The sequence below is a fragment of the Elephantulus edwardii genome, unplaced genomic scaffold, assembly GCF_000299155.1.
Source record: "Elephantulus edwardii isolate Elephantulus edwardi_28Jun2011 unplaced genomic scaffold, EleEdw1.0 scaffold00171, whole genome shotgun sequence".
NCBI lineage: Eukaryota > Metazoa > Chordata > Mammalia > Macroscelidea > Macroscelididae > Elephantulus > Elephantulus edwardii.
Window position 1 is genome coordinate 5,291,337 of NW_006399921.1, and position 23,145 is coordinate 5,314,481.

Genomic DNA, 23,145 nt, shown 5'->3' on the forward strand with positions numbered 1-23,145 from the left:
GGTAGAGAGAATAGTGCAACAATGAATGAGTGGAAGCCCAAAATCTCTGTAAATGTTTATGAAAATTAATAAAATATAATTATGGAAAAAAAAAGAAATCAAAAGATGTGTTACATTGGGGGATTCTGCTGTCAATGACCCCTCCAAAATGCTAAAGTATAACCATGAATTTAAAGACTAAGGTTCACCTCATCCAAGACATGATACTTTCAATTACTTTCTATGCATCTGAAAGTTGGACAAAGACTAAGGATGACTGAAGAAATTGTAATGTTGGAGAAGAGAACTGAATAGCTCATGGACTACCAAAAGAACAAACAAGGCTATATTAGAGGAAGTACAACCTGGATGCTCCTTATAAACAAAGTGAAACTTTGTCTCATAAACTTTCGGCTCGCTGGCAGGAAGGGCCAGTCCTTGAAAAAGGACATGATGCTAAAAAAGGTGGAAGGTCAGAGAAAGACAGGAAGAGCCTCAACAACTTGAACTGACATAGTGACTATAAGAAAAGGCATAAGCATATCAGATTAAGGATGGGGCATGATAGGGCAAGGATCAGATCCATTGTTATTTGAGTTGCTATAAGATGCAGTAGACTCAGTGACGTTGCATGAGTTTGTCTATCTTTCTTGTTAAAAAACAAAGTACCAATATGAAGATCTACGATGAATACAGAAAAGGATTACTAGCATCTGAGCCACTCAGATGAGATAGCCTTACCTACAGTAAGCATACTATGTTCCAGAAATCCCAATCAAATGAGGTACAACAAAACTCTCTTTCATCATCATACTGGCACTAAGTTGGCAATTCTCTTAAAATGATTGGTCAGGCTGCAATGTGTCAAGTGATTAGTTGAGCTGCATTCCACCTGAGAGGGTTGGTCAGTCTGTGATTCTACCAAGAAAGATAATCTTGAAAATAACAAGTTTTTCTTTACAGGTTTCCCATTAGAACATTCCTGTGAAGGTTTTCATAAGGCAAACAAATATCATTAATTTATTCGGGATAACATTTTTAAATGTTCTGAGATTAAAAAAAATAACCTACCAAATCATAACAAAAAACACACATAGCCTAAAATAACACTAACAAATAGCATTCATAGCACACAGCTCAAAGCTATGGTGGCTTGCTAGTGAAATTGCTTAGTGCCAAAGGAAGACATGTGACGACATCACCACTCTCGTTTTAGGTGTGTGTAGCCTCAATGGCTCATCACAAAACAAACACTGATTACTCATTTTACTTTTTGCCTTTTTTCATAAAAGTATGTGTATGGATTTCTTGTCATTAACAAAAGCAAGTTTTAATGTAGGTTTTCCATAAAAGTGATGTAAAGGGACACTTTGAAAAGCAGGCAATACTTGTATGATACTTGTATAAGGCAATACTTGTAGTCTCACTACTGGACCAACTGACAGCATTATCATAGACAGAGAAGAGACTAAGATTGTTAACAGCATTATCCTTCTTGGTACCAACAGCCAGGAAAGCAAAAGACAAATTATACTGGGAAAGTCTGCTGTCAGAGACCTCTCCAGACTACTGGGGAGCAATGATGTCAATCTAAAGACTAAGGTGCACCTGATCCAACCCATGGTCTTCACAATTACTTGCTATGCATGAGAGAGCTGGACAATGGATAAGGATGATAGAAAAAGAATTGATGCCTCTAAGTTGTGGTGCTGGAGAAGAGTACTGAACATACCATGGGCTGCCAAGAGAACAAACAGATCTGGTGAGAGTGAAACCAGGCTGCTCCTTGGAAGCAAGGATCTTGAAGCTTCATCTGATAAACTTTGGGTAGAAGGGACCAGTCCATGAAGAAGGACATCATGCTTGGAAAAGTGGGGGAACAGTTCAGGAGAGGAAGACCCAGATGAGACAACTGACATAGTAACTAGGGTAATGGGGGGAGGTACATAAGAGACATGAGATAGGTTCAGGATAGAGCAGAGTTCAGAGCTATTGTACAGAGAGTAGCTATGAGCTGCAAGTAACTCAGTGGCACCTAACAACAACAACAGCAACAACTTGTATAAGCAGAAAATCTCAGGGAGGCTTTTGAGGACCTCTTGTTCTATAAGAGTCTAGATAAAAGGGCATCCTTTGAACCAGAGGCCCCTGTGCTCAGAATCTCCTAGACCCAAGTGAAAAGGCTGAAAAACTGACCTGGTAACACCAATAGAAACTGGATGGGTGGCAACAGTGAGTAATCAGTTCACAGGTGGATGGAACAGGAGACTCAGAGGTCCAAAGGAGGCAAGGTCATGTAGAAAACACACATAATGTAATAAGTGAAGTAAAGAAGCATCCTGGTGGTGGTGGTGGTGGTGGTAGGGTGTCCAAAGACAAACACAGCACACTTACTTGTGCACTACAGTGTGGTTGGTGCACACACTAACTGGCTCTTTCGCCAGCAGCATTAGTCAAGCCAATCTACTGAAAAAGTAGTGACAGAAGCGCCTACTGAGATGAGAACAGGTTGAAGAATTCACTCCAAAGAGGGTGTAAAAATGAGGTCAGCTGCAAGAAAGTCCCAGATTGAGTGAGGTGGTCAGGAGGCCCACCTATGACGGGTCAGGATGGTCATCAAAGTGTGTTGTATGGACACCTGTAACCCATGGAAAGAGGGGGCTTGTCTTGATGAAAGGAAAGAGTCTTTCCTGAGTGTAAAAGATGCCCATCTGACTGACTGAGTACACCGCAGGCTGCCTGGAGAGACTTGGCCATGCCCTATCAGGGGCTGTCCATGAAACAATTTTGCCTTGAGAGCTAGCATGATGATGGCACTAGCCCAGATTTTTTCCAATTATAGAGTTGGACCAGGAAGCACAGAGCCAAACAAAAAGAGCCACAGAAGGTGACAGACAATGAGCAAGAACTGTCATACTGTACCTGATCTAAGCTAGTGACACACCTGGTGTGAGAATCAGACATCCACTGATACTTGATGCATGGAATCCCCACTGAGTGAAGAAAGTGGGATGAATGTTAACCTAGATTTTAACTTGGCACATAACCACAACAATTGTTTAAAAAGTAAAAACTAGGTTAACACTCAGCCTATAGAATGCCTTAGCCATACTTGACATTTTACAGGAGATATACATTAGACCCTCCATCAGATAAAAGATAGGCAATCTTCTCCTATGAAAGTTATTGCCTTTGAAAACCCACTGGAGGATCAGTTCTAACTCAGTGGTACAACAACACTGCTATAATTGGTGGGGTTGTCCATTAGGAGATCAATGCTAACCTAAAAACAGTGCTTCTGGTAGTTCAAATCCACCAGTGGCTCCACTAGAAAGAGATGGGTAGTTTTCTCCCATGTGATTTACAACCTCTGAAAACATAACTAACAGATCAGAGTTGGTTGGTTCCAACTTCACAGGAATGAGATTAGCCTGTGAATGAGATTAGTCATTTAAATAGCCTCAAGCAGAATGTTCAACATACAAAGCTACTCTAATATGAATATCAATCAACTTGCTCTAGTATTATAGCATTTTACAAAATTAACAAATAAAACCACTAAAAGAGCATTTGTCTTCAACACAGAAGAGCCCTTAAGTATAGGGATTTACCACAAAGTGCTGACTCCAGCTGAACTGTTAATTCCACCCTGAAATCTCCAGACAGAAAAATTTACACAACCAAAAGTAATAAATAACTACCTCCTCCCTCCACCCCCTCTAAAAAGTAGCAAGTCATAAATTCTATCACCATCAATCATTTCTAGCTGATACAGTTTAAAGTCAAAGTAAAGAGAAAAAAAAAAGAAAGAAAGAAATTATGGAACCGACCAGAAAAAGAATATGAGTATTATCTAAAGTAAACTTACTGATGGTCTTCTTATATTACTATATAAATTCAAAGCAGAGGTGGCAATAAAATGTTATATCAGAAGGACTGTAAAACAAAAGCCATAATGACAGATGACTCAGAGAATTTTTCATGGCCTGACTAGTTTCAAACCTCTTGACCCTGCAATACAAACCACAGAATGACATGGACCAAGTTGTAATATGAAATGAAAATCATTAGATGCAATACATTGCCGTCAAGTTGGACCCAAGTCATAAGTTGACCCACCAATGAGTTTCCAGAGGTGTAAACTGCAATGTAGGGGTCTGCCCATCTTTCTTCCACAGAGCAGCTGGTGGATTTTAACTACCTTCCTTTCACTGGAAAGCACAATTCAACAGAGCTTGTTTGATGCAATGTAAGATCTGAAATTCCAAATATAATTTAATATACTGCTACTTTTAACAGTTCTGGTGGCAAAGTAAATGGGTGGCTGCTAAGTGAAACTTTGGTGGTTTAAACTCAGTTAATGGCTCTTCGAAAGGAAAACCTGGCAATTTCCTTCAGTAAAGATTCCTGGCAACAAAATGGTATAGGTCGGTTCCACTTTGTCACATATGGCCACTGAGTCAGAATCAACTCCATAGTATGGTAACAATTTTGCTGAGAAACTTAAAACATTTGGCAGATCTTTAATTTTGTGTGCTATCACAAAGTTATCTCTTGACTCCATAAGACATTGTTGTTAGGTGCTATCAAATCAACTACAACTCTTAGCAACCCTATAAACAACAGATCTGAACTCTCCTCTACCCTGTGCCGTCCTCATGATCTCTGATAGGCTGGAGTCCAATGTTACAGTCGCCATGTCAATCTATCTCTGTGACAGTTACACTCTCTGCCTATAGCCCTCCATCTTTCTAAGCATGCTGTCTTTTTCTAAGGACTCCTCCAGAAAAGATGCCCAAATATATATATGAGAACAAGTTTCACTATCCTTGCTTCTAAAGAGCACCCTGGTTTCATTTCCTCCAAGATAACACAATTATTCTACTGGCAGTGCAAGGGATATGCAGTACTCTTCTCCAACACTACTATTCAACGGCATCGATTTTTTTTCTATCATCCTTATTCACTTCCAACTTGAAGCTGCATGTTGTTGTTGTTATATGCCATAGAGTCATTAGTGACTCACAGCGACCCTATGTACAAGAGCTCTAAATGCCGTTCTATCCTGTGCCAACCTAGCCATCTCAAATGTACTCATTCCCACCACTCCAGTCACAGAATTGATCTCATCGAAGGTCTTCCTCTCCTTCGCTGCCCCTCTACTCTGCCAAACATGATGTCCTTTTCCAAGGACCAGTCCCTCCTTATAACATGTCCAAAGTATGTCAGACGAAGCTTCTTGACTCCAAGGAGCATTCTGGCTTTATCTTCTCCAGGACAAACCTGTTTGTTCTCCTAGCAGTCCATGGTATATTCAACACTCTTCTCTGGCACCACAGCTCAAAGGCATCAATTCTATTTCTATCATCCCTATTCACTGTCCAACTCTCTGATGCATAGCACGTAATTGCAAAGACCATAGCCCGGATCAGGCGCACTGGATCTGACTGGTACAGGAGGAGATTGCCCCTCTTTCTCCAGCAAAGCATCTGGTGGATTCAAACTGTGTACCTCTGGGATTGCAGTGCAGCTTCTTGCCACTAGGCCACCTGAGCTCCCTTTGAGCTGCATAAGAAATAAATAAAAACACTCTACTGATATCATTGAACTTTTAACATTTGGAGAGGTCCCTGACAGTTATTTTCCCAATGAAACACATCTTTTGATTTCTTTTTTTTTTTTTAAGAGTTCAGGATTTTTTATTGAACATGTTACAAAAGGAGTTTAGTCAAAAAGACCAAATCCCATGTCATCATCAGACTCTTCAGATTCTTCTTTCTTTGCTTCCACTTTCTTCTCCTCAACTGGAGCAGCAGCAGTCGTGGGAGCAGGTCCTCCAGCTGGTGCAGCCCCGGCCGCTGGGGCAGGTCCACCAGCACCCACATTGCAGATGAGGCTCCCAATGTTGACATTTGACAGGGCCTTTGCAAACAGCCCAGGCCAGAAAGGTTCAACGTTGACACCGGCTGCCTTAATGAGGGCATTGATTTTATCCTCCGTGACTGTCACCTCATCGTCGTCGTGCAGGATGAGGGCCGAGTAGATGCAGGCGAGCTCAGAGACGGAGGCCATGGTGCTGTGGTACTAGGCGGAAGGCTGCCAGACGCGGTGCTAGTCGCCGGATGAAGTGAGGGCCTCACCCCAACGCGGCCTTAGCTTCCTCGGAAGGACCGAGCACCTTAGCGGCAACTGAAAAAAGAGGTCTTTTGATTTCTTAACTACTGTTGCTATAGGTATTGACAGGGGATCCAAGTATATTTGTGGACAATTAGCCAACAAAGTGAAAAATTTAATTTTAATTTAATTTTCTTTATTTTAATGACATTTTCAGGCTCATACCTATTCAATGTAAAACAAATATTACCAGCTGGAACTTGTCATAGTAACAACAAAAAGAAAAAGGTGAACGTTAACTAAAATATTCTAATTTTGCCAGAACCACAGTTGCTATCTTTGGTAACAGTTTATCCTAATAAATATTGCCTGCTTATTCTTACTTCACATAATTTGAACACATAATCTTAATTTGGTTTATATAAAATTTTAGTGGGGAAAAATGCCTACGTTATATTATGGATGTCCTTTCTTTTCTCATTTTTTATTCTTTTTCACCAGAATATCTTATAATAGAAAAATATGAAAATTAAGTTTTAAAGTCCCATCAAACAAAAATCACACACTGTTTGTATTGCATAAATTTTAAGATTGTTCTGTAAACCCAGTTTATTGCTTATATCTGCTTTGGGTTGTTACTATCTCTTGTTAAGATTTTATTGTGATTTGAATGAAAGTTTACAAAACTGTGAGGACAACAACAATTTATACACATTATGTGTCATGTCACGGATTACAATTCCCTTATTATAGCAGCATTTTCCCCACTTTTGTGCTGTTTCCTGTTTTTATTTGCCATTCTTTCCAATATCTTCCTGCTTTCTGAGTTTAATTCTGAGTAAAGTTTGTGCTTTTGATCCCTTATTGCTGACTTGCCTACAGAGTATGTTCCTCCCTTGGTGTTAAGTGAGCACTTTAAAGGTCTGTTTACTGTTTGGCTAAAAGTTGAGTGACAGGAGTTATTTAACTTGCAGGCTTGAAGAATGATTATTAGGCCAAATTCTTCAGCAAGTACATCAAGTCTTCCTTACTTTCTGCAAGCATGGTTATGTCACTGCATAGTGTAGGTTGTTGATAAGCCTTCCTCCAATCCTGATGCCACATTCCTCATATAGTCTAGCTACTCCAACTATTTGCTCAGCACACAAATTGAATAAGTACAGAGAAAGAATACAATCATGATACAAACCTTTTTTTATTTTAAGCCATGAAGTGTTCCCTTGTTCTAACTTCTTGGTCTCTCTATAGGTTTTACATGAACACACTTAAGTGCTATCAGATTCTCATTTTTCTAAATGTCCCTAATTTGTTATCATACTCACAGTCATTTGCTTCTACATAGTCAATAAAACACAGGTTTTTTACTATTTTATTATCCATGTTTATAAAAAGATAGTTATTACTGGTATCCTCTGCTTTCAGCTGTCTATCTGACTTCAGCAATGATATCCCTTATTCCATAGTCTCCTCTGAATCCAGCTTGAATTTCTGCAAGGTTCTCATCAATTTAGTTCCAGCTGTTTTTAATAATCCTCAGCAAGATTTTATTTGCATGTAATATTAATGATATTGTTGAATAATTTCTTCACTTTGGTGGGTCACTTTCCTTGGGAATGGGAACAAATACAGCTCTCTCCCAGTCAGCTGGTTAGGTAGATGCCTTCCAAAGTACTGGCATAGGTTAAGTGAACACATCCAGGGTTGCATCTGTTTGCTGAAACACCTAAAATCATATTCCATCAATTCTTTCCTTTATTATCATTGGTTCTTGATCATATGCTAGTTTTAGTGTCAAACAATTTTTTTTGCAGCAACTTTGTGTATTTCTTCCATGTCTTTTAATGCTTCCATGCATCGTTTAATATTTTGCTCAAAGAACTTTCAGTATTGCCACATGAGGAAAAGTATTCCTCCATAAAGGTGTGATTCCACTTCTGGAAAAGCAAAGAGGCAAAGTGCCCTTCTTATACTATAGATTAGTAGATAGTGACTTATCTATCAGTGGTGATGTTAACTTTGGTCATCCTCCACAGTAAAGTTACTATTTTTCCCCTTTCCTATGTTCCACTCTTTAGAAGCAAGTCACTAAGTCTAAAACACCTTGGGAGCTGAGATTTCTTGAAGAAGGATATGTGTATTCTCTATCACTTATCCAGTTAACCATCTCTATCAATAAGGGCTCAGGCGCCTTTACTTTAAACTTTCAGTTCTAATCCAATGCTGTCTTATTTGTGTTCCTTCTCAAATGTTCCAGTTTGAGACAAAGATAATTATTTCAGATAGATTTCCATATCCCTTTGACATACCTCAATCCTTTTAGTTTTGAACACTTCTTGACTTTTGGGGACTCTAAGATGTTCCAGGCACATCTATTCATTTCTCCACTTCATTCTGAGGATTAGTCATTTTCCCCAGATGCCATGGTTTCAGAGACACTGAAGGGTAGGCACCTGTCTGCTTCTCCAGCAACTAACTGAGTGAATGATGAATAAAAGCAAGCACAGACTGGGATCTCAGAACTCAGAAGAACAGCTGAGGTACTGGAGAGTCAAGGTGAATCCAGGAGAACTGACACTTACCTTACCTTGGGGGCACTCTCTCATCACAGTCATTGTAGAATGGAGTTAATGAGGAAACTATAGTCTAATATTTTTTATAGTCTAATTTTTTTATGATGGCACAAAAATTGTGGTTGTTGTTGTTGTTATGTGCCGTTGAGTCGCCTGCGACTCATAGCGACCCTATGTACAACAGCCCTAAACTCCGCTCTGTCCTGTGCCAATCGCACTGTCTCTGACACTCCCATCCCAATTATCCCAGTCACTGAATCAATCCACCTCATAGAGGGCCTTCCTCTCCTGCGCCGTCCCTCCACCCTCCCAAGCATGATGTCCCTCTCCAAGGACCGGTCTCTCCTCACTACATGTCCAAAGTAAGTTAGACGGAGCCTCAGAATCCTTGCCTCCAAGGAGCCACCCAGTTTAACCCTCTCCAGGACAAATCTATTTGTTTTCCTAGCAGTCCATGGTATTCTCAGTACTCTTCTCCAGCACCACACCTCAAAGGCATCAGTTCTCCTTCTATCCTCCTTGGTCATTGTCCAACTCTCTGATACATAACAGGTGATTGCGAAGACCATGGCCTGTATCAGACGCACCTTAGTCTCCAGAGAGACACCACTGCTCTTCAGCACTTTGGAGAGGTCCCTAACAGCAGACTTTCCCATGGCAATGCGCCTTTTAATTTCCTGGCTGCTGGTGCCAAGACTGTTGACTATGGAGCCAAGCAGACTAAAGCTGTGTACAATCTCAATCTCTTCACCATCCATCCTGATGCTGCCAATTGGTCCAGTGGTGAGAATCTTTGTCTTCTTGACATTGAGCCTCAATCCATATTGTAGGCTGCAGTCCTTGACACTCTGCAGCAGGCGCTTCAGGTCCTCCTCAGTTTCAGCAAGCAGGGTTGTGTCATCCGCATAACGCAGACTGTTGATAAATTGTCCACCAATCCTGACCCCACATTTTTCCTCATAGAGCCCAGCCTCCCGGATAATCTGGTCTGCATATAGGTTGAAAAGGTATGGAGATAGGATGCATCCCTGGCGTACGCCCTTCCCAATTTTGAACCATGCAGTGTTCCCTTGCTCTGTTCTGACGACTGCCTCGTGGTCCAAGTATAAGTTTCGCATTAGAACAATCAAGTGTTCTGGGATTCCCATTCTTCTCAGAGTCAGCCACAGTTTGTTATGATCTACACAGTCAAATGCCTTTGCACAGTCAATGAAACACAGATAGACATTCCTCTGGTATTCCCTGCTTTCAGCCAAGATCCATCTAACACCAGTTACAATATCTCTAGTACCACGACCCCATCTGAAACCAGCCTGGACTTCTGGTAGTTCTCTGTTGATGTGCTGTTCTAGTCGTTTTTGGATAATTTTCAGTAAAATCTTGCTTGCATGTGAAATCAGTGAAATTGTTCTGTAGTTTCCACATTCGGTTGGGTCGCCTTTCTTTAGGATAGGAACAAATATCGATCTCTTCCAGTCAGTTGGCCAAGTGGTCCTTCTCCAGATTTCTTGGCACAACTTGGTGAGCACGTCCAGGGCAGCATCTGTTAATTGAAATATATCAATTGGTATACCATCTATTCCTGGAGCCTTATTTTTGGCCATGTCCTTCAAAGCAGCCTGAACTTCTTCTTTCATCACCATAGGCTCTTGCTCATATGTTGTTTCATGAAATTCTTCTGTGTCTTCCAATTCCTTTCGATACAGTGACTCAGTATATTCCTTCCATCTTTTTTTAATATTTCCGGGATCATTTAACATTCTGCCGAAAGCATCCTTGATTATAGCAACTCGAGGTTTGAATTTGTTCTTCATTTCCATGAGCTTAAGATATGCTAAGTGAGTTCGGCCCTTTTGATTTTCCGACTCCAACTCCTTGCACATTTCATTGTAATATTTTGCTTTGTCATCCCAGCTGCCTTTTGAAATCTTCTATTCAACTCTTTAGGTTCTTGAATTCTTCCCTGTGCTTTGGCTTCTCTGCGCTCCAGTGCAATTTTCAGAGTCTCTTCTGACATCCATTTTGGTCCAGACCGCAGAGAAAATTGTGGTAGGAGTTGAAAACCTGCTCAATTATGAGATAAGTCAGAGATACTGGTGCGACAAGAGGGTCCTGTTGAATGTGGGTGAAGTCCAAGATGGACAGATACTAGAACTGGGGGCGGGGGGTAGACACAATACCTCAGACTGATGGGCATACAAAGAGGGAAATCGTGCACAGGAGGACAAAGTGCAGGGGTGTTTGTGAGGGGAAGACACAGTGAGCACTCAAACGTTGTCATAGGAAAGCTGAGTCCAAATGCTTCTGTATTACTAACTCTCTGAGGCTGAAACTACTCATCCCTGTGGCTCAACTTTCAGCCAAACAACAGATATGCTTATAATACAAGAGAGGTATCCACTTCTTAAAAAAATCAATTCTAGATAAATAAAAACAGAAGGAGGGAAAAAGATGATCAGAAGGGCAGTCAGTATTAGGCCAGGAAGAAACCTCAGAAGGCAGGGAATGACAGGAAAGTAGGAAGGAGGAGCATTAAAGGGAAGGAGGGAAGGAAACTGTTATAATATGCTGTCCTTGCGAATCCTAGTGACCCTACCCCAGAGATGGCAATTATTGCCATAAAACAAAATCAGTGTGAATGATTCAGTCAAAAATAAACTGCTCTGCAAACTTTCAAAGTACAACTTAAAAGGAAAAAGCCAGTGGAGGGGGAAATAAAAAATAAGAAATCTAACACTATGTTATTGGAATCTCAGAGCTCCATGACAGTAGTAAAGACACAGAAACAGTTTTCAAAAGATAAACAAAACTGCGGCAATGAATGAATGGAAATCCAAAACCTCTGTAAAAAAAAATAAATAAAAAATTATTAAAAAAAAAAAGATAAACGGAATTTTCTCTCAAATTTGAACAAAGAACCAAAACTACAAATACAGGAAGCTGCATGAATCCCCAATTAAAAACACACATAAAGAGCAACTTGGTGCCATATTCTAATAATTTTTTTAAACCAAAGAAAGAATTCTAAGAACAGGGCAGGGGGAAAAAATCAACTCACAATATAGCAACAGGATTTCACAATAATCATTACAGATTTCTTCTCAGAAACTCTGAAGGCCAAGAGATAACGGCTTGACATACTAAGATTCTGAAACTTTAAAAATCATCTACCATGAGGGGGGAGGGGTTTGTGCGGGGAGAAGGGTGCAACAATGAATGAATGGAATCCCAAAATCTCTGTAGATGTTCACTGAAATGAAAAATAAACAACCTAAATTTAAAAAAAAAAAAAAATCATCTACCAGGCGAGCTCTGGTGGCCTAGTGGCAAGAAGCTGCAACTGCAAGTTCAGAGGTGCACAGTTCAAATCCACCAGATGCTCTGCTCGAGGAGGAGGAACAATGTCCTCCTGTACCAGTCAGATCTGATTTGACGGTACACACAAAAAATAATGAAGAAAAAAAAAATCATCTACCAAGAATTTTTTTACTGAGTAAAACTGTCATTCAATAATCATGGAGAAATAGACATAAAATATTTTTTTTATAATTACATTCTATCAATTTCCATAAACATCCACAGAGATCCCGGGCCTCCACTCATTCATTGCTGCACTACTCTCCCCACCCTCCTCCCAGTCTGCTCCCGTCCAAATGCCACAGTGCTTGTCAAAGCCAGCTCTGATCAATCCTCTGACATAAAATATTTTTAAAACCAAAAAAGACCAAAAAAGAAATGATGGCAAAATCAAGATATTCCAAACAAAAGCTCTGAGAATGTGCCACCACCAGACCGCCTCTGTATTACTCAAAGAAGTATTCTAAATAGAAAAGGAAGGATATTAAATAAATACTCCTATCTATGTAGGGAGCTCAGGTGGCCTAGTTGCAAGAAGCTGTGCTGCAATCCCAAAGGCAGGCAGCTGAGGCCACCAGCAGCTCCCCAGGAGAAGGGTGGACAATCTCTGACCATTCGATTAATTGCCTCTGAAAATCCACTGGAGGGTCAGCTATAGGTTGGTTCCAACTCAACAGTACCTACCTATGTTATTGTTGTTAAGTGCCATTGATCTGACTACAATTCATATTGACCCTGTGAACAACAGATCTTAACCTTGTGCCATCCTGTGCCACCCTTAACCTATCCTGTGCCATCTTCATCATTATCTGACACACTTGAGTCGACTGCTGCTGTCCCTATGTCTATCCATATTATTGCAGGGTCCTTCTCTCTTTCACTGACCCTCCATCTTTCCAAATACAATGTCCCTTTCCAAACAACAGCCTCTTCTAGCAACACACCCAAGCTATGAAAAAACAAAGCTTCACCCTCTTTGCCTGCAAGGAACACTCTGACTGCACTTTTTCCAAGGCTTATCTGTTTGTTTATTCAACAGTCCCCAAAATATTCAGTACTCTTCTCCAACACCACAGCTCAAATGCATCAATTCTTCTATAATCCTTATTCACTACCCAGATCTCAGATTCACAGCAAGTGATTCAAAAGACCATGGCCTGAATCTGGTGCACTTTAGTCTTCAGACTGCTACCATTGCTCTTTAGCAAGTATATGTTATTACATGATATTTTCAGGAAATAAACACAATATTTTCTATTTGTATGTATATGCCTGCTTGCTTACAATTTGCCCTTGCTGTGATACTGGAAGCTAGGCCACAAGTACTGCAAATACTTAGGATAACCCATGGTGGACATATTTTAGCAGAACTTCCAGACTAAGACTAAGAGGCAGGAATGGCTATCTACTTCTGAGATAATAAGTCTTCAAAAATCTTATGAATAACAAGAGGGATGTTATTAGATACAGTCTTGTAAGCAGAGCCTCTCAAATAGGAAGGCATGCAAAAATTGGTAAAAAGGAAACAGCAACAAACATCCATTAACAACAGACTTGAGCATATCAGAAATCATGAGGACAGCACTTATAAGGGAGATTCAGAGGGTCGCTATAAGTTGTAGTCAAGTTGTAATCAAGTTGCCAGCACCTAATAACAACAAAGTAAATATTTATTTAAAGTTTGTAAGAAATGGACAGTCAATCACTGCAATTAAGTTAGATCCGACTCATGGCTGACCCTCCATCAGGTTTTCAGAGGCTGTAAATTACACAAGAGGGGACTGTCCAGCTTTCTCCTGTGGAGACGGTTCTAATGACCAGAGAGGCTCTGCCTTTGGCTCAATAGTACAACTATGCACAGAGCTCCTTGAATGAAATAAGTACAACATAAAAAGAACATAGGTCATTTACTGAGAGAGCCAACAAGAATGAGGGAGGGAAAATACAACAGGAACGGATTACAAAGTTGCATGTTAACTCTTATTCATATGCTAATGAATTGTATGGAAAAAGGATGAAAGTTATACAGGTGTACTGGTCTTTCATTCATAGGGTCACTATGAGTCACCTACAACTTGACAGCACTTAACATCAACAACAATATCGTAGCTATAAATTGCATACTATAACATATGTTACAAGAAATCACCAAAAACCATTTCGAACAAAAGAATAAAGTCAATTTTTTTTAAAAAAGCAAGCTCATCACAAAATAAGTAAAACACAAAGAAAGGTAAAGGCCCTTTGATGGTGCAGTCTGTAGGGAGGTGCACTGCTAACAACGCTAAGGCAGTTCAAATCCACCAGGTGCCTGGAGGGAGCAAGATGGGCAATCTCCTCCCATGTGATTCACAACCTCAAAAAATAGTCTGGTGGGTCGGCTATGAGTTGGTTCCAACTCAGTGACAATCAGTTAATTTTTTATTTTTTTTAAACCCACATGTTAGACACCGGACACAAACACACTGAAAAAAATTTCAATTACATATAACAGCAGCCAGAGAAAGCAGAGTGGATGACAACGACTTGCAACCATGCACTTTATGTAATCTGTGATGTGTTCAACCAGTATTTAGAAGTGCTCAGCTATGTGCTTCTGGATGATACTTTTGCACAACTGTACTGGTGTGTGCAGCAAGGTAGGTGTGTAGCTGATGTGTTAGAAATTGTCCTCTTGTGACCATGCTCCTATATAAATTAATTGCTTTTTCTTTTCTAGATAATGAGCAGTTAGCATGATCTGGTACCAACCACGTAGAGAATGTTGTTGTTCTGAATAGTGAAAAATTTACCCTAGAAATCTGGGATAAAACCTGTAACTGTACATTGGATATCTTCAAAACCACAATCCCAATGTGTACGATTTTATAGAACTTTCTATTTACTCACACAAACGTATATTATAGTTAAGTTTGATAGTATCTTGTGAATTCTCATAACAGAAACTCTTTTGAATAGGTGCTAGTGCTATCTGGTTTTGGTGAAACATTCTTCTAGGTCATACAGCCCTGGTCTATCCACTTACTGTACAGAAGTTACTGTATTTGTGGTTGCTGTGAAGCTGAACACTGTGACACTGATGTGTCAAATTCGAGAATGATTACCTATGGTAGGTAGTGTTTTGTGGCGCTCTCTGAGTAAAATAAGCTTGGAAGCAGGAGTGGTATCCACTTCCGTAATAGCATGCCTCTGGAAACCCTATGAACATAAAGAAAGGATGAAAGTTATATAAGCATTCAGGTTTTTTCATTTATAGGGTCGCTATGAGTCGCCAACAACTCAACAGCACTGGTTAGTAAACAAAGAATGTAAGTGACCATAATGATATCAGGCCAAGTAGATCTTAAATAAAAATTTACTCTAAGAAATGAAGAAAGATACTACACAATAATAAAAGGGTCAATTCAGAAGGTAAATAGCAATTATAAACACATATGTATCTAACAGTAATGCACCAAATACTAACATGAAAGGATATATAGACAAATTCTACAATAGCACAGAACTTTACCATATTACCTTCAAATATAGTAGGAACAACTACAAGGAAGAACACTAAGTATTCAACTACTGTCAGGGACTTCTCCAAAGTCTTTAAGATGATATCAGCTTAAAGACTAAGATGTGATCAAAACAACAATGAGGTATCGTCTCTCCCTAGTAGCAGTAGCAAAGTTCAACAAGACAGTGAGCAATAAATGTTGGAGAGGATGCACATATATTAGAACTCGCATGCACTGCTGGTGGGACTGCAAAAGTGCACAATTCTGGAAGGCAATTTGGTGTTTCCTCAAAAAGCTGAACACAGAAATCCCATACTATCCAGCTATCCCACTGCTAGGAATATACCCCACAGAAATTAGAACTGAGATATTAAAGAAGGTATGTACACCTATGTTAATGGCAGTTTTATTCACAATAGCAAGAAAGCAGAAACAGCCTAAACGCTCATCAACAAACAAACGGATTGAGAAATTGTGGTGCATTCACAAAATAGAATATTACTATGCAGCACTAAGTGACAGTGATTTCATGAAATACTATATAATATGGGAAAGATTAGAGAGTACTATGCTGAGTGAACTAACAGTCTCACAAAGACAAATACTACTTAAGACCATTACTGTAAAAATAGAAGGATAATCAGTAAGATGTGTATAAATGTCAGAAAGGGAAAGGGGAAAGGAGGAAGGGGTAGAAAAGAAGGCTCTAAACCATTAGGATAGCAGAGTTTAGTAAGAGGATATGGGGGCTGGGGTGAAAGACTAGGAAAAATTCAACAGGGACTTGAAAATACAAGCTAATAATATGCATTGCTCAACATTATTCAACTATATAAAATACAAGTATATATGAATGTATGAAACACGATGTAAATGAAGTATTATGATAAAATATAATGTATATGCATAAATATATATGAATTATTATATGCAAATGAAGAACAACACTAACATATGCCTGCTTCAAGCCATGTTCTTTTCAATCACCTGCTATGCGCGTGAAAGCTGGACAATGAATAAGGATGACAGAAGAAAGATCAATGCCTTTGAGTTGTGGGGATGGAGAAGAGTGCTGTGTCCCTTTGACTGTCAAAAGAACAAAAACAAATGTCTTAGAGAAAGGACAATCAGATTGCTCCGGGGAAGTAAGCATGGTGAAGCTTCATCTCACATAGTTTTGGCATGCTGTTAGGAGAGGCTATTCCTTCAAAAAAGACATCATGCTTGGAAAGGTGGAGGGGTCAGCAAAAGAAAGGAAGACCCTCAATAAAATGGATTCACTCAATGAGAGTGGTTGCAGCAATGGGATAAAGTATATCCCAGAAAGCAATGGGATAGAGTTGATCATGTGGCACAAGAAAGACAACAGTGTTTAGATCTATTGTTCATATGTAAGTTCACTTATGTTGAGTCATACTCAACAGCAAAAAGGACACTGAGAACTTAAATAAAATCATGAGCCAACAAAACTTCACAGACATGTGTAGAAAGAACAATCTACAGAACAACACACATTCTTCTCCAGAACACATAAATCACTTTTTCTAAATAAATCAAGTACACAAAAAAAGTCAGCAAGTTTTTCAAAATTCAAGCCATACAAAGCATTTTCTCTAACCATAATGGTATAAAGCAGGAAATCAAGAACAGAAAAAAAAGAATTCTTGGAACTAACATTGTACTACCAAAAGCACTAGGTCACAGAAGGAATCAAAGTGAAAATTTCCTAGAAGCAAAGGAAAATATGGCCTGTCAAAATCTTTGGAACACAGCAAAAGCAAAATTCAGAGAGAAATTTAGAGTAATAAATGCCTACACTGAAAACAAAGAAAGATCCAAAATCATTAACTTAAAACTGACAACTTGAATAACTAGAAGCGTAAAAAGAAGCCAAAAGCTACAAAGTGTGGGATGTGTGTGCGGGAAATCACATAGATAGTGACGATACAAGCTGAAATACAAGAAACAGAGAATAGAAAAGCAAAAGAATGAACAAAGTGAGGAGGATCAATAAAATAGACAAAATATGCTGAGAAAAAAAACACAGATGACAAAAATAACTAAATTAAGAAATTGGTGACATTATAACTAATACAACAGTTTTTAAAATCATGATTATGATGAAAAAGTTTATTCCAATAAATTTTAAAACAGACTAAACTGATCAATTCTTAGAAACATGCTAATACTAACATAAAATGTAAATGTACTGCAAAAGAAGAGACTGGTATCATCAAACATTGCCAACTACATCAACAAAAGGATGCCTACACTGGAGAATTGTACTAAACATACAGAGAAGAGCTGATGAAGCCTATTCAATTTCTTCAAGAATATAAAAGAGGAGGGGACACACATACACTTTTTTCTATGAAGCCAGTATAATAACCCTGTTAGCTGAAGTAGACTATCAAAACCCAACTCAAACACCTACAGGACAGGCTAGAATCAGTTCAAAGACACAAAGACGAATAAAGACCATAACAGAAAGAAGAGCCCAGAAGGAAACTCAATCACATATAAACAACTGATTTTTAAAAAGGGGCTAACTTTATTCAGAAAAGCAGAAAAAAAATAACTCTAATAAATGGTAATGACCCGCAGAAAAATGAAGCAGGATCCACACCTCATACACATAAAATGTAGTTCAAAAATGATCTAAATATTAAACCTAAAACTATACAAACCCTGGGAAACACCCTAAGAAAATGACAAGATCTTACTTTTGTAGAAAAAGTTAACAAATAAACAAAGATAAGATGGCAAAATAAACAGAATCTCTTAAAATTTAAATACTAAAGTCACCAAAATATTTTATTAGATGAATAAATAAAAAGGCTACAGACTGGGGAAATCTTATTAAACTATTTAAGTGATAATGTTCGAATCTCTAAAAATCTAAAAAATAATAGTAACTCAACATACAAAAAAATAAACCACCCTATCACAAAAGGAACAAAACACATCCAATCAGACAACACACATACAAAAACATACATACATTCAAGGTCATTAACCATGAAAACAAACTCAGCCACTGAGCAGTTCCAGCTCACAACAACCCTCCAGTGGTTTTTCGAGGCTGGAAATAGGATGTTTTAGATCATTTACTTTTTAAAAAAAAAAACCCAACAACCAAATATTTCTTTATGGATATTTAGATGTAAGCTTACACAGCGAGTTAGAGTCCCACATATACATAATTGGAGGGAAGGAATATTGGTTATCATATCTTTCTTAATTTCTCTAGATAATGTTTAAACTCAAAGATTTAAAACAAAACAAAAAAACAACCAAAAACAGCATAACATGGCTATAAAGCATTTAGTAAGCTTGAAACTATAGTTCAGCCATTTAGTCTCTGCCCAGGCAAGTGCTTCAGAACTGTTTTGACACAAGTATTTGGATTTTTCCAGGAGCTGATGTCAGGGCTTTTCACAGAGACAGAACAGCATTTACAGGCCAGAGAAGGAAAAAGGGTTTCCCCAGCAGCTATACTCAATGTGGTCTTTGTACTGTTCCATTGCTAAAGGCAGGAAGACCCTGCTAGATAGAGCTATTTAGTTCCTGTAAGAAAATTCTACCCTGGGAGGATACAGGGCTACATTCCCCATTAAGGGAACGCAGTTTATTTTTCTATTGGTGCTCTACCCCAAATTCAAAGAAGTTCCTCATCAGAACAAAGGTTTCTTAATTCTGAAAAAACAAAGAAAGAAAAACATCCTGCTGAATTTCTATCAAAGAGGAGATGAATTGACCAGAAATTAACTACAATTACAGAGGCAAAGAGTAATCTAGTAAGCTTTTCCTTATATCCTGCGACTGGCTTTCCTAAAGCAAGATCTAAAGAATTATTCATTCAAGAAGAATGGTTCGCCAAGGAGCACTCAATAACTTCTACTTTACTTGGTAGTCAAGTATCCGTCAAGTATTATACTTAGTAATCAAAAGTATTCGCGGCAAATTGTTCCAAATGCTTGTCCTCCACTGCCCAAGATTGTTGTTGTTATGCACATCACCCATTAAGAACGATTCATAGCTGCCTCTTCAGCAAGTTTTCAGAGGCTATAAATCACAGACGAGGACTGTCCACCTTTTCTCCTAGACTGGTTAATTTGACTTGCATGCGTTTGAGTTGGCTGTGCCAATCCTTACCACTAGGCCACCAGGGTTCCAAGGTAGGAATAATTTTGTAACAATATTGTGATGTGGTTGTTGTTATGTGTCGAGTCGCTTGCAACTCATAGCGACCCTATGTACAAGAGCCCTAAACGCTGCTCTATCCTGTGCCAACCTCACTGTCTCCAACACACTCATTCCCACCACCCCAATCACAGAGTCAATCCATCTCATCAAGGATTTTCCTCTCCTGCGTCGTCCCTTCACTCTCCCAAACATGATGTCTCTCTCCAAGGACCACTCCCTCCTTACAACATGCCCAAAGTGTGTCAGATGAAGCTTCAGAATCCTTGACTCCAAGGAGCAGTCTGGCTTCACCCTCTCCAGGACTAACCTGTTTGTTTGCCCAGCAGTCCATGGTATATTCAATACTCCTCTCCTGCACTACAACTCAAAGGCATCAACTCTCCTTCTATCATCCCTAGTCACTGTCCAACTCTCCGATGCATAGCACGTAACTAAAGAAGACTATAGCCCAGATCAGGCACACCTTCGTCTCCAGCCTGACATCGTTGCTCTTCAGTACACTTGAGAGGTCCCTCACAGCTGACTTTCTCAAAGCAATTCGTCTCTTGACTTCCTGGCTACTGGTACCAAGAGTGTTGACTGTGGAGCCAAGTAAACTAAAACTGTTAACTATCTCAATCTCTTCACCATCCATATTGATTCTGCCAATTGGCCCAGTGGTGAGAATCTTTGTTTTCTTGATGTTGAGCTTCAATCCATATTGAAGGCTGCAGTCCTTGATCTTCGGCAGCAAGCACTTCAAGTCCTCCTCAGTTTCAGCAAGCAGGGTTGTGTCATCTGCATAATGCAGGTTGTTGATGATTCTTCCACCAGTCCTGATGCCACATTCCTCCTCGCACAGACCAGCATCTCAGATAATCTGTTCTGCATACAGATTGAAAAGGTATGGAGACAAACTATATCCCTGACGAACCCCCTTCTTGATTTTGAACCATGTAGTGTCTCCTTGCTGTGTTCTGATGACTGCCTCTTGGTCCAAGTATAGGTTTCACGTAAGTACAATCAAATGTTCTGGGATTCCCACTCTTCTCAGAGTCAGCCATAGCTCGTTGTGATCCACAGAGTCAAAAGCCTTTGCATAGTCAATGAAGCACACATAGACATTCCTCTGGTATTCTCTGCTTTCTGCCAAGATCCATCTAACATTAGCTTTAATATCCCTAATATCATGACCTCTTCTAAATCCAGCCTGCACATCTGGCAGTTCTCTGTCTTGTCTCAGGTACAGGACACTAGCCAGGGACCCCCGTGACCGCCATTCCCAGAGAAATAGTTTTTGGGACTTGGGGAGGAGACCGAGTTGGAGCATTCCTGATCTCACCATCTTGTCTCAGGTACAGGACACTACCCAGGGACCTCCACGGCCACCATTTCCAGAGAAATAGTTTTTGGGCCTTGGGGAGGAGACAGCATCAGAACATTCCTGATCTCAACTGAACTGTGATAGTAACAGTTAAAATTTACTTGAGAACTTATATGCCAGTCTTTGTTTTAATTACTTTTATGTATTAATTTAAGCAATAAATTTATGGCATAGATTTTTTTAGCCTTATTTTTACCAAAATGTGAGGATCAAATGTGAAGTAATTTATACAAGTCATATAATAAGCAGATGGTAACTAAAGATGCTTAGGTTCAAACACTAACTGTCTAACTAGAGTCCTTGCTCTCAATCTCTAGATTGTTATGTGCCAATTGGAATCAACTCACAGCTGACCCTACAGTGAATTTTCAGAAGCAATAAATCATACAGAAGGAGCATGTCCAACTCTCTCTCAAAGCAGATGGTGGACTTGAACAACCTGCCTTTGGGTTGGCAATGCAATTCCTAATCTACTAGACCACCAGAACTCCGTCACCTCTGGATTGCTCATAAGTGCTGCTGAGAGGAGCAAGACTTACAGTTACCCTATAAACAACATATCTGAACCCTGTCTTATCCTGCACCATCCTTAACATCTCCAACATATTTGAGCCCACTGCGACAGTGTATCAATCCTTCTACTTTGAGGGTCTTCCTCTCTTGCTGACCCTCCAGTTTTCCAAGCATTATGTCCATCTCCAAGGAAGAGCCTCTCCTAATGACATGCCCAAAGTGTGTGAGATGAAGCTTCACCCTCTTTGCCTCCAAGAAGCATTCTGGCTGCACTTTCTCCAAGACATTCTGCTTGTTCTTTTGGCAGTCCGTAAGATATATAGTACTCTTCTCCAACACCACAACTCAAAGTTAACTTCTTTTTGGATGGTATTTTACAGTTAATAAAGTCTTCTCTTATGAATGAAACTTAGAAACTCAGATCTAGTACCTTATGATCAATAATATTCAACATACCACAAGGGTTCTGTCAGTCACAAAGATATACTAGTAAGGTAATAAAGATAACCTTTATAATGTTTCAGATTAAACCAATTAAATGATAAGCCAGTATCACTAGTTATAAAAACTGGCAATTCACACAATCTCAACATGCAATAAAACCATACAGGGCTTGGGGGGAAAAAAGAGTGTTACATTTCAAGTAAAGATGAAAGACAGCAAAAGTAGTTTCACTATACTCTTTTTCCTCAGAAAAACACTAAAGGGAAAAAACAATCCATTTTCAACAAAAAGATAATGATTATAACCTCAAACCACCAACTAAAACACCTATTTGTCAAGTATGTTACATTCTAGATTGATAATAAGTCTGGACTGGTAGACTCTGAACAGGAAATATAGTTTTCTAAATATACAAAGTAGATCTTACTACCCTTAATTGAAAAAAAAAAAACTTAATACTGTCGAGTTGGAATTACCACACAGGTGACCGTCCAGTAGATTTTACGAGACTGCAAATCTCATGAGAGGAAACTGTTCCTCCTTCTCCTAGGAAATTGCTGGTAGAGTTCACCTGCCAGAGAGGTGCTGCCTTTGGGTTAGGAGCACAACTCCCCATGACTTCACCACCACTGTTGGTGTTATGTGCTGTCAAGGTAAAAGTGACTCACAACTGACCCTCCAGCATATTTTCTGAGGCAGTAAATCACACAAGATGAGACTGTCCATCTTTCTCACACCAAAATTAGAACAGTAATACCCAGGGGAGGAGTGCAGGCCAAAGGATTAAGGAATCCAGCAGGGACCCAAAAAAGCAAGAGCAAGGTGGAGGGGGAAGGGATACTCATTTCTAGGTTTAGGATATTACTGAAGGTTAGGTTATAGATAACATGAAGAGAATGAGCACATATGAAGAGACCACAGAGAGAGTGTGAGCTTAAGGACTTTGTTGTAAGTGGTTCAGGCCTTCTGAACATTGACACAACAGAACAGTAAGTAACAGAAATATATACTTGCTCTGGTAGCCTAATGGCAAGCTGCACTGCAATCCCAAAGGCATGTGGTTCATGGCCACCAGCTGCTCCGTGGAAGAAGGATG

The 23,145-nt window shown here is 39.4% G+C and overlaps 2 protein-coding genes across 3 annotated transcripts in view; both read right to left on the reverse strand.

Annotated features, from left to right (window-relative positions):
• Positions 1–23,145, reverse strand: part of ARHGEF12 (Rho guanine nucleotide exchange factor (GEF) 12) — a 244,406-nt gene that overhangs the window by 143,732 nt on the left and 77,529 nt on the right. The window lies entirely within an intron of this gene.
• LOC102863426 (60S acidic ribosomal protein P1-like) lies at positions 5,704–6,051 on the reverse strand. Of its 2 annotated transcripts, XM_006895614.1 has the most exons (2): positions 5,983–6,051; positions 5,704–5,901 (listed from the first exon to the last, which is right to left on the reverse strand). In XM_006895614.1, exons 1-2 carry the CDS (start codon positions 6,049–6,051, stop codon positions 5,704–5,706), a joined length of 267 nt encoding a protein of 88 aa, XP_006895676.1. The 2 variants fall into 2 exon arrangements, with proteins under 2 accessions (XP_006895676.1, XP_006895675.1); XM_006895613.1 differs by having other exon boundaries at positions 5,704–6,051.

Excerpts from the sequence above, each read along its gene's own strand:
- LOC102863426 (XM_006895613.1), bottom strand. The coding sequence starts at position 6,051 with ATGGCCTCCGTCTCTGAGCTCGCCTGCATCTACTCGGCCCTCATCCTG.